This window comes from Scatophagus argus, chromosome 10 (assembly GCF_020382885.2).
Source record: "Scatophagus argus isolate fScaArg1 chromosome 10, fScaArg1.pri, whole genome shotgun sequence".
Lineage (NCBI taxonomy): Eukaryota > Metazoa > Chordata > Actinopteri > Scatophagidae > Scatophagus > Scatophagus argus.
In genome coordinates this window covers 22,172,248-22,187,485 of record NC_058502.1, presented here as the reverse complement: position 1 = coordinate 22,187,485, position 15,238 = coordinate 22,172,248, and the positions used below count along the sequence as shown (strand labels likewise).

Here is a 15,238-nt window from a genome sequence, read left to right as displayed (position 1 = left end):
AGCAGATAAGCATGGAGAACACAAACTGTAACAAAGTTAGAATCAAGGAATTCTGCTACCGAAGTGATAAGGTAACAAACATTTATAAAAGATTGCTATTATAACGTGTATATAAAAAAAAACAACAAACAGAAGAAATAATTCTGTTTGTGTGAGGGAAGGAAGCTGAAATCTACTCAAATATAAAGCTTTCAGTTTTCATTTATGTGAAACGTTTTCATTTTCGAGCAAGAAATGCACTTTATGGAAGAGTAATACTGACAAGGGGCGGGCGATCTGGCCAAAAAAATAATATAACAACCTGTTTAATCCCAATCATGATGCAAGATCTATTTTCACCAATTAAACACAATATTGCATTACAGATAGTTTCTTTTAGTTTTTGGCACAAGCTCCTCACACGCTATGCTGCTCAATATAACTCATGTTGTTATTCACAATACGCCACCAGAGGAAGAGCCACATGAATTAATTGACCCAATCAGCATCGCCATCTAGTGGGCTATATCACTCTGTTGGTTTGTTCACATAACATATCTGCTTGTGAAAACAGCATTCGAAAAAAAAAAAAAATCTTGATATGAAAGACAGAAGGATTCTTCAATAATGTTTAGCGTTTAGACTGGACCTGAAGCTTATTTTAGAAGACAAGCATCTGATCACGTGAATGCAAAGACAAAAGAATGCACAACTTGCACAGGCAGTACAAATTAAAGTGAAAAAAATGTGTATGAAATCTCCAAAATGCATCGACATGAGCAAAAGATTTACAGAGACAAGAAAAATGAAGTCAAAAATAAAAGCACAAAATAAAAGAAAAAAATAATCCTGGTTTTAAATCTGATATCAAACAGGAGTTAAATTGTCACCCAGCACAGGCATGTTATATTGCATACTTTGCTAGCTAGCTACTGCTAACATCTGCAGTCACAAATGCAAAAACACACCTGCAGTCTAATTCGGGTCAATATTCTGAAAAATTATCAGCTTTATGTTCAGTCTGAACACAGCTTTAATTCTACTTTAATCTTTGAATTACAACACCATTTTGAGATGCTGTAGTGTCTTAATTGTAAGGGACGGTTCACCCCAAAACTAAAAGTGCATATTCATCCATCCTGACTGTTTTAGTGTGAGTTGCAGAGTTCACATGACACTTCACTTGTGTCTGTATACTTGTACATTTGAAAAACTCAATAGCAGTGTCTCTTTCGAGAAATCATGATCCGGTTACTTAAGATAATTCACAGACGTGGTTGGGAACCATTTTATGTAGGAACTATTTTCTTTCTATCAAACTATTCAATATCACCAAAGAGAAGGAAATGTACATCTACTCGTGGACTAGACGTTTGTGCTTGTGACAGGGCAGGATGTCAATGCTAATGGCGTCCTACTCAGCTAAGCTGTAACATTAGCCAACTTTGATAGCTTAATTAACTAATCCTATGACTTTTTTTTTTTTTTAAATCCCGCCTGCAAGTCACACCAAAACTATCTAGAGGGATAAACAGCTCTACAACTAAGAGGAAAATACACAGTTTTGATTTTGGGCTGAACTGTCCTTTAAGATTCAGATGAATTTCACAAGAACATCCAAGTTATAATCATAACAGGAAACGAAATGTAACGTTTTATGTAACATAAAGATATGTTTTCACCAGAAAACCAAGCAAACTTAGAACCTTTCACGTCAGCTTAAGTCTGTTGTTTAAGGTAGTTCGACCCAGTTTTAAAAAAATGTAAATCTATACTGTCAACGCAAAGCATTTGTAACCATCGTCTGACGGACTCTGCTAGCATACCCCTGAAGTGAATCATTAACCGATGTGAATGCTTGCAAGCGTTTGCCTCTTTACCATTAATTACACCATGTCGTGAACATAGGATAACAATTTCTTTTTCCTCACATGACCTTGTTATTAGAATTCCTCTACACATGACTTGCTCTTACAGTTGGAGCGTGCAACCCCCAGCTCTGGGGTTGCATAAAGAAAATTCCTGATCAATTCAAATTTGACAATTTTGACAACAAAAACATGAATGAAAGAAAAAGAACGGGACATGCTGCCCATTTAAATTAAACGAGCAGTATGTAGGATTTAGGGAGCAGGTATCTACAGTAGCCCCAAATGGACAAACCAAACACTGGCTCTAGAGACGGCCTTTCACATTTTTTGTGTTTTCTCCTTCACGCTTGGAAGGGCAGAGCGAGGGAAGGGGTACTCAGCTGTTTGCAATATTCAACTTCAGCTCTACCTGCCATTAAATCCTACACACTGGACCTTTAAGGACTCAGTCATCAAATATTTCAATGATTTGTCACACAAAACAAAGTTAAGGGTACATCAAATAACCTGACACTTTTTACAACTTACAAGATCTGTGTCAACTTATTTTTAACAAAACACAAAGTCATTAAACAATTGTTAAGAATATACAAATACAATTTCCAATTACCATTAAAAACTGAGTGTATTAAAGTGCAAATGATGAATGCATCCTTCTGTGGAAACATTACTTAGGTTACTTCTTCATAGAAAGTGAAATTTCCGTGTGTGTTGGTTTAAGTATGGCTCTGCATGTATTGAGGAGGACTGCCATCTATTGGTTAAACTACAGAAAACATCCGTGTTAAAGTAGTCCCAGTCTCTCTAGTCCTGTAAAAGTTTCTTTTAAGTGTGTTTGTAAATGTGTTTAACAGCAATTCAAGTGTGACAACTTTATTATGCCCGAAAGGTTGCAGACACATATCTGACCCAGGTCCGACATTGATCCAGTGGTTTTAAACAGAGACATTTTCCAAAAATATATCTTTTTAGACTCATCTATCATGGCAGATGGATCATAAAAATATTCCTTGTAGCAAGAGCTGAAGGAGCAGACAACAGTAAAATGGAGGTCTGACCTCCATCCAGCACTTCCATCCATTTGTACCCACAGATCAATATCGTACAAAAAAAATGCTGATAAGTGCAAATATTCATGATAAACGAATGACTCGTGAATGGTGTGCTAATGTCAGTTATTGTTAATGTTAACATACTGAGGAGCTCATGATGCTATTGTTGGCATTCTAACCTGTCATGGACATTGTAAATGATCCTTCATGGGTGCGTCTGCCTTCCCTTGAGGTCTCTCCTGTTACCCCCAGCAAAGCTGGGATGGGGTGTAATGGATAAGCCGCGGCTGAACCTCCAGGCCTTTTATCAGTTGTCAGTCCTTCCTTTTCATGTTGCAATCTCACAATTATGACTAAAATACTAATTCACCATCTAAAGATGTGAAACTTGTTCAACATCACAGTAAACAAGATCCACCAATGAACTGAAGAGCATTGTTGAATTCAATCATTCACAACAGTAACGGGTAACCTGACTATTCTGACAATGCCGCTCCCTTTGGAGATTATATATTACCAAGACTAACCTCCTGACATTAGCATCTGACATCAAGACTGACCATGATGTGACCTGACCTGTCACACTATCATCACTGAGCCAAGATGAAAGTTCCACAACACTGATTTTGACCTTTCATGTCTCCAGCTCCAGTAAGAAGTCCAAAACAGATGTGGACATGGACAGTGGACACAGTTCTGTTCATACTACATTGAGCCTCTGCAAACATAAACACAGATGCAAACAGTTGACACAGATCCTTTTGGACATGGGCAAGAGATGAGATTTCAACTTTGTGAGGAGGATGCGGAAAGAGTACATTAGGATTAAGTCTGTCTCTGGTAATTTACTTGGTCTTCAGTTATTTTTATGTGGTAGAAAACATAAAATATCATATTATTTTGGAGAAGCAAGCAAGAAAGACAGCAGAGAGACAGAGGCCTTGAGTTCCACAGTGCTGTGGTACGGCAGGATGTGCAATGCTGGCAGAACAGGACTGAATACTGAACCGAGGTGGTTATAAATAATGAGCTGGGTGGGTTGTCCTTCAATCAGCCATCTGAGCTACTGGTATCAAAAATCTGTAACATTTCACCCCAGAAAAAATGTGGATTTCACTTAAATTGTTTTGTTGAGCAATTTCCATTTTGTGTGCATAGAAAATAACAATAAAATAGAATAACATAAAATCAATAAAAATATAAAATCTCCAGCTCATTGGAATTTTATGTTCCACAGAATATATTTCTATTCATACGTAGAGCATACAGAGTAAGGTTTAGTAAGATAACAGTGAGCTTCCTTAAGATCTGCTGCTTTTATTTGAATTACTTATTGTCATTTTAAAACGCTCCTATGATCTGTCAGTATCATATTTGTACCTTAGTTAATCATACAGCATGTTCTGCAGCAGCTGCTCAACTTGGATTTTATGATAGTTTTTTTCCAATATAGTATTACAGGGACAGCTGTCAGTCTATGTGTCCTCTCCAGAGTCTCCCAAACTAATGAAGAACGTCAGGACAGATGTTTGTCACCTGCACACGCACACGCACACACATCAGGATTGACAAACTGAGTGAAGCAGTGTGGCCCATCAGGTCACGGCAGTGAAACTATAAAGCCAAATCATGTAAGGAACGTGGAGACAGGCCTGTCACGATAACTGCCTTATTGACTTAAAGCACATACCTTATCGACTAATCAATTCGTAAATGTTGTTGTACATTGTTTTGTTGACCTTTATGTTGCCTATTGCATTTAAAGTAACTTTTTTTCTTAACAGAGCCAGAGTCCATTTTATTGACTGTTTTTGATTTTATTTTATTTCTGTTTTATTTGTTTAGGATATTTTTCAGGATATCCTCCTCATATGCATTAAGGCATATATACTTTAATGTGCGTACGTAATGGTTTTTGCTGAATATCCTTAAACTGTTTCTCATATCACATATTACACTGCTGATGTCTCAGTGTGTGTGCACTGGAGACTTCCAAGTTTCCACATCAGACTTGTATATCCTGAATACTGGATCAGGATTGGTTACATACTATTTGTGATGAATGAGCAAACAGCCTTATCGTGTCACACTCTGCACATAAATCATTCTGCATAGCAAAGCGCCAACGCTCAACTGCAGGAACGAGAAGAAAAACACAGATATGACTGGAGGGGAACTTCAATAATTTTTTACATCCCATTTCTAATAAGAAGAATTGAATGTCCATTGCTCTTTGAAGGCTCATACTTCCATTATCATGCTATTATATTAAAACTATATCATTGGCTTAAAATGGTAGCAAAATGACCAAAAGAATTGTTTATCGCAATTATGATTTGGACAATATATCATCCTACATAAGCAGTTATCGTGACAGGCCAACATAGAGCTTTCTTTTGTGACATATAAATGCATGGATTTTCGGTCTGTCCATGCATGATGTTCTGGGACCTTCTCTGAGGGATCCTTACCTCTAACCTACAGACCCTGACCACTGGAAGATGCCACGGACAGCAGGACTACAGGTGTGACCATAAGCAGCTCAGTCAGCTCCTACATAGCTGAGCAACAGAATAAACTCTTCACTTCTGTTGTGTATATGGTCAGCCAGTCTGCCAGTGCTGCTTTTCTAACCAATACATTTGGGTTTGTCGGTCACAAACCACCGCATACCAACTAATGAGAGAAGCTACTGATTCGTTGTGTTTTATAGTTTAATTTTGTCTGCTTATATGCATACTAATGAGCTCTTGTGGTCTCGCTACTGTTTATTAACTCTTTAAAAAACATGAATTTGCCAAGTGAGTGGAAACGGGATGTCTCTCCGCTCTCTATCTCTCAGAGTCACAATGAGTGACAGCAGTCACAAGCACAGAAACTAGAATACTGGTGAGGGTTTTAGAGTCAGCAGGCTTCAGGATGTTTCAAACTCAAAGACGAAGACATTTTTCCAGGGAGGTAGCCCTTCTCATGCTGTGGTGGACCAGATGGCAGCTGTCAGGTGAACTTTGGCTGTGAGAGAATGCACTGTTTCCAAGGTTGGTGGATTTTTAAAGTGTGATGGGTTCTTAATGTGGGTTATGTTGATACGGCCACTGGATCCGGTCCAAACTCACAGGTCTTCATTTTGTCTTCAAATGATCAAAACAAAATGAAGCAGAGAAGAAACTGCTGTCGCTTCGTAACGTGCCAAACCGGCTGTACTGCTACGCCACGGAAAATCCTTGGTGTGAAAAGGAACTGACAGACTGTTTGAAGCTGGCTGGGTCAGGTGTGTCTGTTGGCTGCACGGTACCTTCTGAGCTCTGGAGGACCAGCAGCCGTGCAGTAATGGTGGAGTTGGTGCTAACAGTGAGAGGATGGTGGTCGTGTCAGTTCTCAGCCAGTGACAATGCCAGAGCTGCCTGCAGTGCTGCCTCTTCATCAATGCTGTAGTCCTGACAAAATATAAAAAATGGACAGCAGCTTGAAACCATAATCTAATTAAAACATTTGACTGTCCATTATTTAGGGAGGTAGCTGCAGTTACAGACACACACTTTTTCATTCTGATTAAAATCCTCTCAGTTTCAGGTCAACTGTTTCTGTGGGATGTGATCCAGTCTGTTCTGGATCCCCATGCACATCTGATCAGAACAGCTATGGAAGCTTTTTCTTCCTTCCTTTTTTCAGATTAAGAAACAGAATAATCAAAGTTTACATAATCTGGTTGAAATATACATTTTTAAGCGCTTTCCATTTAAATATCCAGTAATCACTAAAGTATACAGTATGTCATGCAAGAAAGCCAATAAAAAAAAAGCCTTCAAAGCTTCAAAGTTCAAAGCCTTTTGCTATAAGTTGTGCTGATTGATTCACACTTAAAAGCTGCAAAACAGTGAATGAAATAAGTTTTTCTCCAGTCTGTGGCTACCTAATGTTAATGTGTAAAGATGAAAACAACACAAAGTAGAATCAATACATTATGATATTATTATTATTATTATTATTATTATAAGGCATTGTGGGTCCCCCACAAACTACCCAGATCTATGTAAAGGAATATATGAAATACAGATATAAATAAATATAAAATTATCTCCACATTTACCAGCTGTAACTTTAAAGTCATAAAAACACTGATGTAAGGTTCAATAATTCAAACCTAATTCTGCATAAACTGTACACATTGTTGTTGAGAGAGTTTTACGGACACATTTTAGTGATTTTAGGATAGGACGTTGTAGTGACAGGGCTTTCTCTATTCAGTGTCTTAAGACTGATGGTTGTGCAAATAAAATTCAATAACAGTATATCTTTTGCTGGTATGATATTTGTTTTCATTTAGTGGTATCAAAAAGGTCTTAAAAGTCATTAAATATGCACTTCAAAATGCGCAGATAGGGTGCACTCAGAGCTCAGTGAAACTTTCTTCTTTTATGCACCCTGAGCATGGGATAAGCTGCAGAAATCCATTACCTTAGAAGCACTCTCCCCTTTGAACACCTTGAAAGGTCTTTTACAAACAGCCCTGAAACAGACTAGCTGTTGTTTTACTAAACTCTCTACTCAAGGTGAAATGCTTTTGAGTCATTGCTGCTATGGCCTCTATGTCACTTGTGTTGTTTTTATATAGGATATGTGTCCTAATGTTTTTTAATGCAATTTTTGTTTTACATTCACCTCGACAAAGACTCTCAGGAAAAAGAAATCTAGTATCTAAGTGGGATACACAATAAAATAAATAATACATTTTTTATTCTCTTAGGACTAGGAATGTTAGGCTCCATATACACATAGCTAGTGAGTGAGTTGGAGTTATATTTACACATCACTGGACATACATTTGGTAAATGTGTTATGATTATCCAAGTTGACTTTCAATTTTAATGTCATAATTTGATTCAATTTTCAATTTAAGCATTTTTCTTCCAGCAAGCGATGGCTATGCTATTGTTAGATTATCATATCTGGGTTTGTAAAGATCAATAGATATTAGGTTTTATGCCCTGACAACTGTCATTTACATTTTATACACTGTGTAAACAAAAGCTCTTATCCGCTTTATGGGGCTGATTTTCAGGGTTGGGCTCGGCCCCTTACTCCCAGTGAAGAGAAATCTTCACAGCATACCAAGACATTTTGGACAATGCTATGCTTCCAACCTTGTGGCAACAGTTGGGTCCTTTTCTATTCCAGCATGACTGTGTCCCAGTGCACAAAGCAAAGTCCATAAAGACATGGTTGGATGAGTTTGGTGTGGAAGAACTTGACTGGCCCACACTGAGCCCTGACCTCAACCCCATCCAACACCTTTGGGATGAACTGGAACAGAGATTGTGATTCAGGCCTTTTGGTCCAAAATCAGTGTCTGACCTCACAAATGCTCTACTGCATGAATGGGCAGCATGAATATTTCCACAGAAACACTCCAAAGTCTCACAGAAAGCCTTCCCAGAAGAGTGGAGGCTGTTACAGCTGCGAAGGTGTCCATATATTTAGAATGTCATTAAAGTCCCTGTTTAGTGTAATGGTCATGTGTCCCAGTACTTCTCTCTATATAACAATAAATGCTTGACTTGGTGGCTTTTTGCTGGTTAGGGAGAGATAAGTTCAAATAATATTCACCAAAATTGAAGAATCCAGAGTTCAATAAAAAAAATACCACCCTCTGGCATTCAACAACAACAAAAGATAGAAATTCAGTTCGTTACAAAGTGAGGTTTCTGTTATCTGTTCTTCCCAAACAAATCAATCAAAATCTCAGCATTGGACTTACAACAAAGGTGTCATAAGAGAACTTGTGTCTGTGGAGGAGATGCTGGAGGAAGTTGGAGCTTTTATAGCTGGGGTCTCCCCATGGCATAGCTGAACACACTGGACACACCTGGAGATACAAACACACAGCTTTAGCAGTCTAGAGAAAACCACCATCACCAACTACTCCAACCGACATCAACAAGAGAGAACTTCCATCAGTGGCAAGCTGGTGCAGGTGACGCTGTCCAACATTACGTTACATTTCGCAGTACTTCGGTATGAGGTTTCAACTTGATCCATTCCGTTTGCCCTGTTAAAGTTACTTCAGTACTCTGTTGATACAAATCAAGACTTTGTGTTTCAGTTTAAAAGCACTCTAGGTCGTCCATGGACAGTCTTCATTTCTTAACAAGGCTTTTTGTCTTATCTTATTTAGTTTGTAATTAAATTCTAGAAGAAGAACAGTTAAGTTAGGTCTTGACCACACTCAAACCCTTTTGTTTTAGACAATCAATAAGTCGGTTATGTAACTGTTGTTTAAATGTTACTAACATTAGATTACAATGTACCTGAGAACCCTTCATGCAGTAAAAAGTGCTGTTTCTCAGACAGAGTTGAGGCATTTATGGTGATTTAGGATCACCTGAGTTAGTCTAAAGATAATGATGTAATCAGGAACACTACAGAGTGGTTACTTACCACTTTATTAGGGTCATTACGGTGGTTGTCCATACAGTGCTTCACCAGTTCCTGCTGGTCCAGGTTTCTGGCCCCACAGAACGGACACACAAATGTTGACCGGTTTGGAATATTGCTACACACACGCACAAAGAGAAGACATGAATTAATGCAAGCTTGTTGTGGCTAAAAATCACAACCTCCCCCCCAAGGCACAAAACCGACTTCACAGTGGCAAAGACTGACTGTGGCGTCAGTTCAGGCGGCCTTTGCCTGGGACGAAAAGTTGCACTTGAACACATTGCAAAGACTACAGCCAGCAGCCAACTAGCACATACGTTGTCTTCGCCGTCTCTTCTCATCACTGACTCGCTGAGCTGAACAGCCAATCAGAGTGACTTCTGTCACCAACAGGCTCTGCTGCCAACTCAGGGCACATCCCGCTTCCCTCACTTGCGTCTTCACCTTGCGTCTTATTCTTTTCACCGAGCACGCATGAAGACACACAAGGAAACCATGCGTGAAGAGAGGAAACGAGGAGAGGTGTTTTGAGAGAAATGACATCCTCACAGATCCTCAGGGTCATACGAAGCAATGTCTGATTTGAATGACGGCGGCAGAAGATCACAGCTGGATCACCTGTCAGCCGAGTTTGTGTCCACACATATGAGCTTTGGTAATAGCAAACAAAGGCAGGCAGCTCTCAGTGAAGAGCAGCAGCATTTTCCCTCTGTCACTTGTTACCTGTTTAACCATCAGCTGCACAACAATAACAAGCTGCATTCTGTATTCACACTGTGCACTTTGTCCTGCTCAGATGACTGTCAGCTGATTAGTTAATAACCCAGAATATGACTAGAGTGTCTTTTTAATAGTGGAAAATATTTATTGGGCTTAACTTTTCAGGGAAAATTTAAGTTATGTAAAATATCAAACCCGATGATTAGGAATTATCAGCCAGGTGACTGAATGGAAACAACAAAAAAATGATGTATGAAGATGAGATTTTTAACGACATGTTGAATCATAAAATAAATAATATGGGGGGGGAGGGTATAGTATGATGTCAATTCGACACAGTCAGGCTTTCTTTGTGTGAGCTAATGTGACAACACCTGAAAAAATAAAAGATAATGAGTATCACAAATGGTGATTATCAAGCGCCTTTGTTAACACACACTTGCTGCTTCAGGCTATATGCACATTCCAATAAAACAGGGCGTTTGGTCCGTCATTCGACTCGTCTTCCGCACGAGGCGGACCGATCACGTGCCACCTATTTCAGGCAAGAGGAACGGGTTGGAGAGCTATGAAGAACACAAAATAAGAACATTTACATCAAAAAGCAACACTGTTGCTGCTAATAAGGAAAGTGAGAAATGCTGGCAGAAATCTTTGCCCCCCCCCCCAGGGCATTCTCAATGTCCTGCTTGTTTCACTGTGATAACTGCACCATGTAGAGCTCCTAAACTTTAAACTTGATCAGTATATTTCAAAATTATACTCAAGAATTGCATTGGATAAAGTTTGCATATGACATATTCCCTCAGTTGAGAATCGTACACAGAGAATATCACCAGCGAAATAATGAAAGGGCAGGTCTGTTTAGAGCCTTTTAATCTGAAACTCTAAAACAACCTCATCCGAACCAGGTTAGGTGTGCAGCATGAGTTACCACGGCGATCTGGTTGAAAGAGAGTCACCTTTGTGACACTGAAGACCCTGGCTTGAGGCTTCATAGTAGAACCCAAATAGAACCCATTGCTTCATAGTACACCCCTCAGGTGTGACAGGGCCCAAACATGACACAGCGGTTTTCTGTCCATACAAGATAAATGAGTATTGCTATGACTTGTTATTTTAACCAGTAATAAACAATGGTAAGTTTGTTTAATACAACTTGCAGCTCCAGCCAGGCTTTGATAGCTCCTCTGTGGCTGGGTCTCGGGGGGGGGGTGTAGTCGTTAAATGCAAAAAGACTTTGGCTGGCTGTTTAGAAATTTCAGTGCAGCTAGAGAGTTGACAATAATCTGAAAATGCTAATGTGAGCACACACCGTTTTTGCATGTCAACAGCATTTTTAGATTCAGTCAGCAAAGCATGGACATGGTCAGAGTGTGTGTACCTTGGTATAGGCTGGGAAGTGGGTACCACAGGGACAAACTTGGGACAGTTGGCTATCTGCTCCTGCACTTTAGAACAGGAAGCGATGTGGGACCTCATCTTTACCAAAGCCACCTGAGAACAGACACACACACACACACGACTGTACATCAATAATACCATTTTAACACCAAAGCCACTGAAACAGGCGACTGACTCCTTTCCCATCGTCAGTATATGAGCTTTTCTTTCTGTTTTTCTGCTGCTGTGTCACATGTGACATCATAAACAGGCTGTAAATCAGGAACTGGTAGAAAGCAGCAGATCACATATTTCATCAGACTATATCAAGAAGACAACAAAAATTAACTACTTCCTTACCAAAGTCTGGCCATTACAACAGACTCAGAAACACTCTGATGAATTATATCATCATAACAGTTGTAAAACATTACAGATTTGACTTAGAATGAATTCTAAATTTTAGCCAGTTTGCTTTGTTAATGATTTCTTCTTGCACTGTTATTAATTACTTAAGTTTATTTTTTACAAGTGCCTGTGTTTGTTTCGCACCACAGGGCACCGTAAAATTCTCAACTGTAAAAACAAACAATTTCCTGTATATGCCGCAAAAATAAAACGTAATACGCATTGTGTATATTACTTACACAAGAAAGTCACAGTATGATTAACGATTTCTAAGGTGGATAACGGACGGTGGATATCTACCTTTTTGCTACAGCCCCTGCAGGGTGCTTTGTACGAGGCCAGCTGCTTCTCCACACTGGAGGAACGCTCCACTTTCTTGGGGTCAAAGGGCACACGACAGAGAGGGCAGAGGGGCGAGGTCACCTGAAGACATGGCTGCAGACACTCCCCACAGAACCTGGGAAAGCAGGCGAGTAACGCTTAAGTTCAAAGTTAGTGAGGAATAAGCAAGCACTGCTCCTCTCTTTCCCATCTCAGCTCACATTATCCTAAAGGTTAGACAGCTGAAGGTAAAAAGGGTGATGGAGCGTAACCGAAGACACTGAGAGTCTGACATACCACATGCAGTCTAAAGGTGAGTTGGTCCATGGCCAGCTGTTTCCCGTGTGTGTGTGTGTGTGTGTGTGTGTATGGGCCAGTGTCAGTGTTTCCTGAAGTTTCATCCGTCCTCATCAGCAGCAGAGGTGTAAAAATAGCTCCTTTTTTTTCTTTAACTCGAAATAGAACTGAAGTCTGCTCTGCTCTTTGTTGTTCTTTCAGCTCCAGACTGAGACAGATTAGAAATACACGCCTCTGGCTTACTCCTCTCAAGTTTAATTTGAAATAAAGTAAGATCCCTGTGGCAACAAGAGCCGATATGTCAGTATGCCATCACATTTCTCAAGTCACCAGTCACATGACTGCAAATGGTTTTTAAGATAACCTCGAGTTTAGTTTCTATATAGCAACCCCTCATTTAGGTATAAAACATTAAAAGAGTAAGTTCTCATTCTCTTATTTAGCCCATACTTTTCTAACACTTTGGTCTGCCAACATGCAGAGTGACAACATTCACTTTTAATGTTTGTGATGACTGAGAGCTTTTTATTTTCATTCATTTTCATTCCGGTTCGCAAAAGGTTGGCCTTGTTTAGTCTGCGTGTGCTGCAGTCAGCTGGGGAGAGCTGTAGAAGGCTGCAGAGTGACAGGCGCCACAAACACATGAACTCACCTACTGGGGAGCTCCCTGGGAATCAATGCCGGGTCTCTGTGGAAGTGACTAACTCCTGCACACTACCAAACGTGTGTTCCACTTCAGCTGTCTCTCTCGCAGCCAGTGCACGACACAGTGTTTTTAGAAATGTCTATTTTAAGGTTGGTTGTAATAAAATAATGAAGCATTACACTGGAATGCACAGGTGTAATCTGCATTTTCTGTTGATTAGATTAATTCCATAACTTGCTAATAAATGCCATGCAAGTAAATGACATCTAACTAACCCTGTTCGTAGCAACATAACAAGCAGTATGGGGTTGTGTCAGTTTCACTAAACCAGTACATGTGGACTTAACCAGTGGCACAGTGTCACTAAGTGCTGTAATTCAGTACGGAGATGAGGTACTTGTACTTTACTTGAGCATGTTTATTTTATGTAAACATGTACTTTTTACTCGACTACATTTGTCTGACAGCTTTTGTCACTGGCTATTTTTCAGGTTGTGCGAAAAATTACCCAGTAAAAACAATGTATCGTCATATTTGGTTATTTTTTAAATAATATTAATAATCAACAATAATTAAGAATTTGCTCTCAGCAAGGAAAAAAAATTAAATGTTTCTTTCTGTGTGGAAACAATTCTCCTACTTCTTAACCAAAACAACTATTTAAATGCTTTCTTGGAACAGTTGGAAAACACTCTGCTTCAAAATAAAATACAATCAGACTATTGTTCAGAATGATGAGTACTTTTACTTTTTATGCAATATAATTCAATTCTGCTGACAATAATTGGAGGCTTTAACTTAAGTAAGATTTGGAATAGACTAATTTAGAGTATTTTCACGGTGTGGTATTAATACTTTCACTTAATTCACTTAATTAAAGGTTTAACACGCGTAAAATCGGACCAAGACATGTGAGCCAATATTGACTTCTTACATCAACACATTACATAATTGAACATTTTTGGTCTTAATCCATTTAATGTCCATAACATTTCACGGTGTAAGAAAAAAAAATTGTCAGTGCTCTCTTATGTTTATTTCAAGCTTCAAAATGATTATTAGAAGATTTATGGGGGGAAAAAATAACCCCATTCAAAAGTCTCCTGGCGGTTATGAGGCATCTAAACTGTAGTGACGGACAGAACAGCCCAAGGTGGAGTACAGCAGTGTCATGTGACAGATGTTACTCCGAAAAACAAACAGTAAACAATAAAGGCTAAATGGACTCGGCGAGGACAGCCGTTCCAAACATACAACATACTGGGCATTAAAAACGACGCCGTCTGCTTAAGCAAACGTATGTCACCTTAACTTCCCGCGTGTCCACACACCAATACAAACATCCAAACAAGAAGTGGCTACTTTACGTGTGAGCACAGCTGGCGATGCTGACGGGTTTGTGGTAGACCTCCAGGCAGATGGGACAGGAGAACTGGCTCTCGATGCCCTCAGCCGGGGCTGCCAGCGAGCCTGAGCCGCTGCTGGGCGGCTGCTGCTGCTGCTGCTGCTGCTGCTGGCGGAGCTGGGTGCTCGCCGAGACAAAGCTCCGAAACATCGCCATCATGGAGCCGGAGACGATCTGTAAGTGTCGACAACAGCTCGTAGCCCGAGAGAGGAAGCCGTCTGTAACTGCTCTAACCGCGGCTAGCTAGTGCATTATCCGTACAGCAGTTTGAATATATGCCGTACAAACATGGTGGCGTTTCAATCTTCTTGTCATAAAATTACCCTCGATAACCCAAAACATTACTTTTCTGTGGCTGGAGAAGACATGCCGGAGAAGTAAACATTGGGAGCAGTGCTCGTTGACGAGTGTCAGCACTGTGCTACGCGGATGACCTGAATTTAAAAAATCTAAATCTGTAAACTACTGGAAAGCAGCTAATGCCGGATCCACTTGGTTTGCAGATTAGCGCTTTTGGAGCAACGCCAGCGAACGTTCGCTAACAACAAGAGAAGCTACAGCAAAAGCTATCCAGACGCTTTGCTTTATGGAGGCTGAAGTCTTACTGTTCATGTGTTCATCAGTACAAGACATTTCTTTGGAACTACAATCCCAGAGGCCAGTTCTGGGGTGTATAGTGAGCGGACAGGGCCAAACTGTTTGAATAAGGGAACATCGC

General features: G+C 39.8%; 1 protein-coding gene across 1 annotated transcript; it reads right to left on the bottom strand.

Moving 5' to 3' along the window:
- Nucleotides 1-183: 183 nt before the first annotated feature.
- LOC124066144 (E3 ubiquitin-protein ligase RNF166) lies at nucleotides 184-15,025 on the bottom strand. The gene is made up of 6 exons (XM_046402291.1): nucleotides 14,483-15,025; nucleotides 12,152-12,308; nucleotides 11,445-11,557; nucleotides 9,341-9,455; nucleotides 8,661-8,768; nucleotides 184-6,339 (listed from the first exon to the last, which is right to left on the bottom strand). The coding sequence occupies exons 1-6, from the start codon at nucleotides 14,677-14,679 to the stop codon at nucleotides 6,274-6,276; spliced, it is 756 nt and encodes a 251-aa protein (XP_046258247.1). The 5' UTR covers nucleotides 14,680-15,025; the 3' UTR covers nucleotides 184-6,273.
- Between the last annotated feature and the right edge of the window lie 213 nt (nucleotides 15,026-15,238).

What these genes read in the sequence shown, in the direction of transcription:
- LOC124066144 (XM_046402291.1), bottom strand. Translation starts at nt 14,679, where the DNA reads ATGATGGCGATGTTTCGGAGCTTTGTCTCGGCGAGCACCCAGCTCCGC. An exon ending in ACTTCCCAGCCTATACCAAG is followed by an intron (nt 9,456 to 11,444) that starts GTACACACACTC and finishes GCGTGTGTGTAG; the next exon opens with CAATATTCCAAACCGGTCAA. An exon ending in TCTCTTATGACACCTTTGTT is followed by an intron (nt 6,340 to 8,660) that starts GTAAGTCCAATG and finishes ATATTTTGTCAG; the next exon opens with GACTACAGCATTGATGAAGA.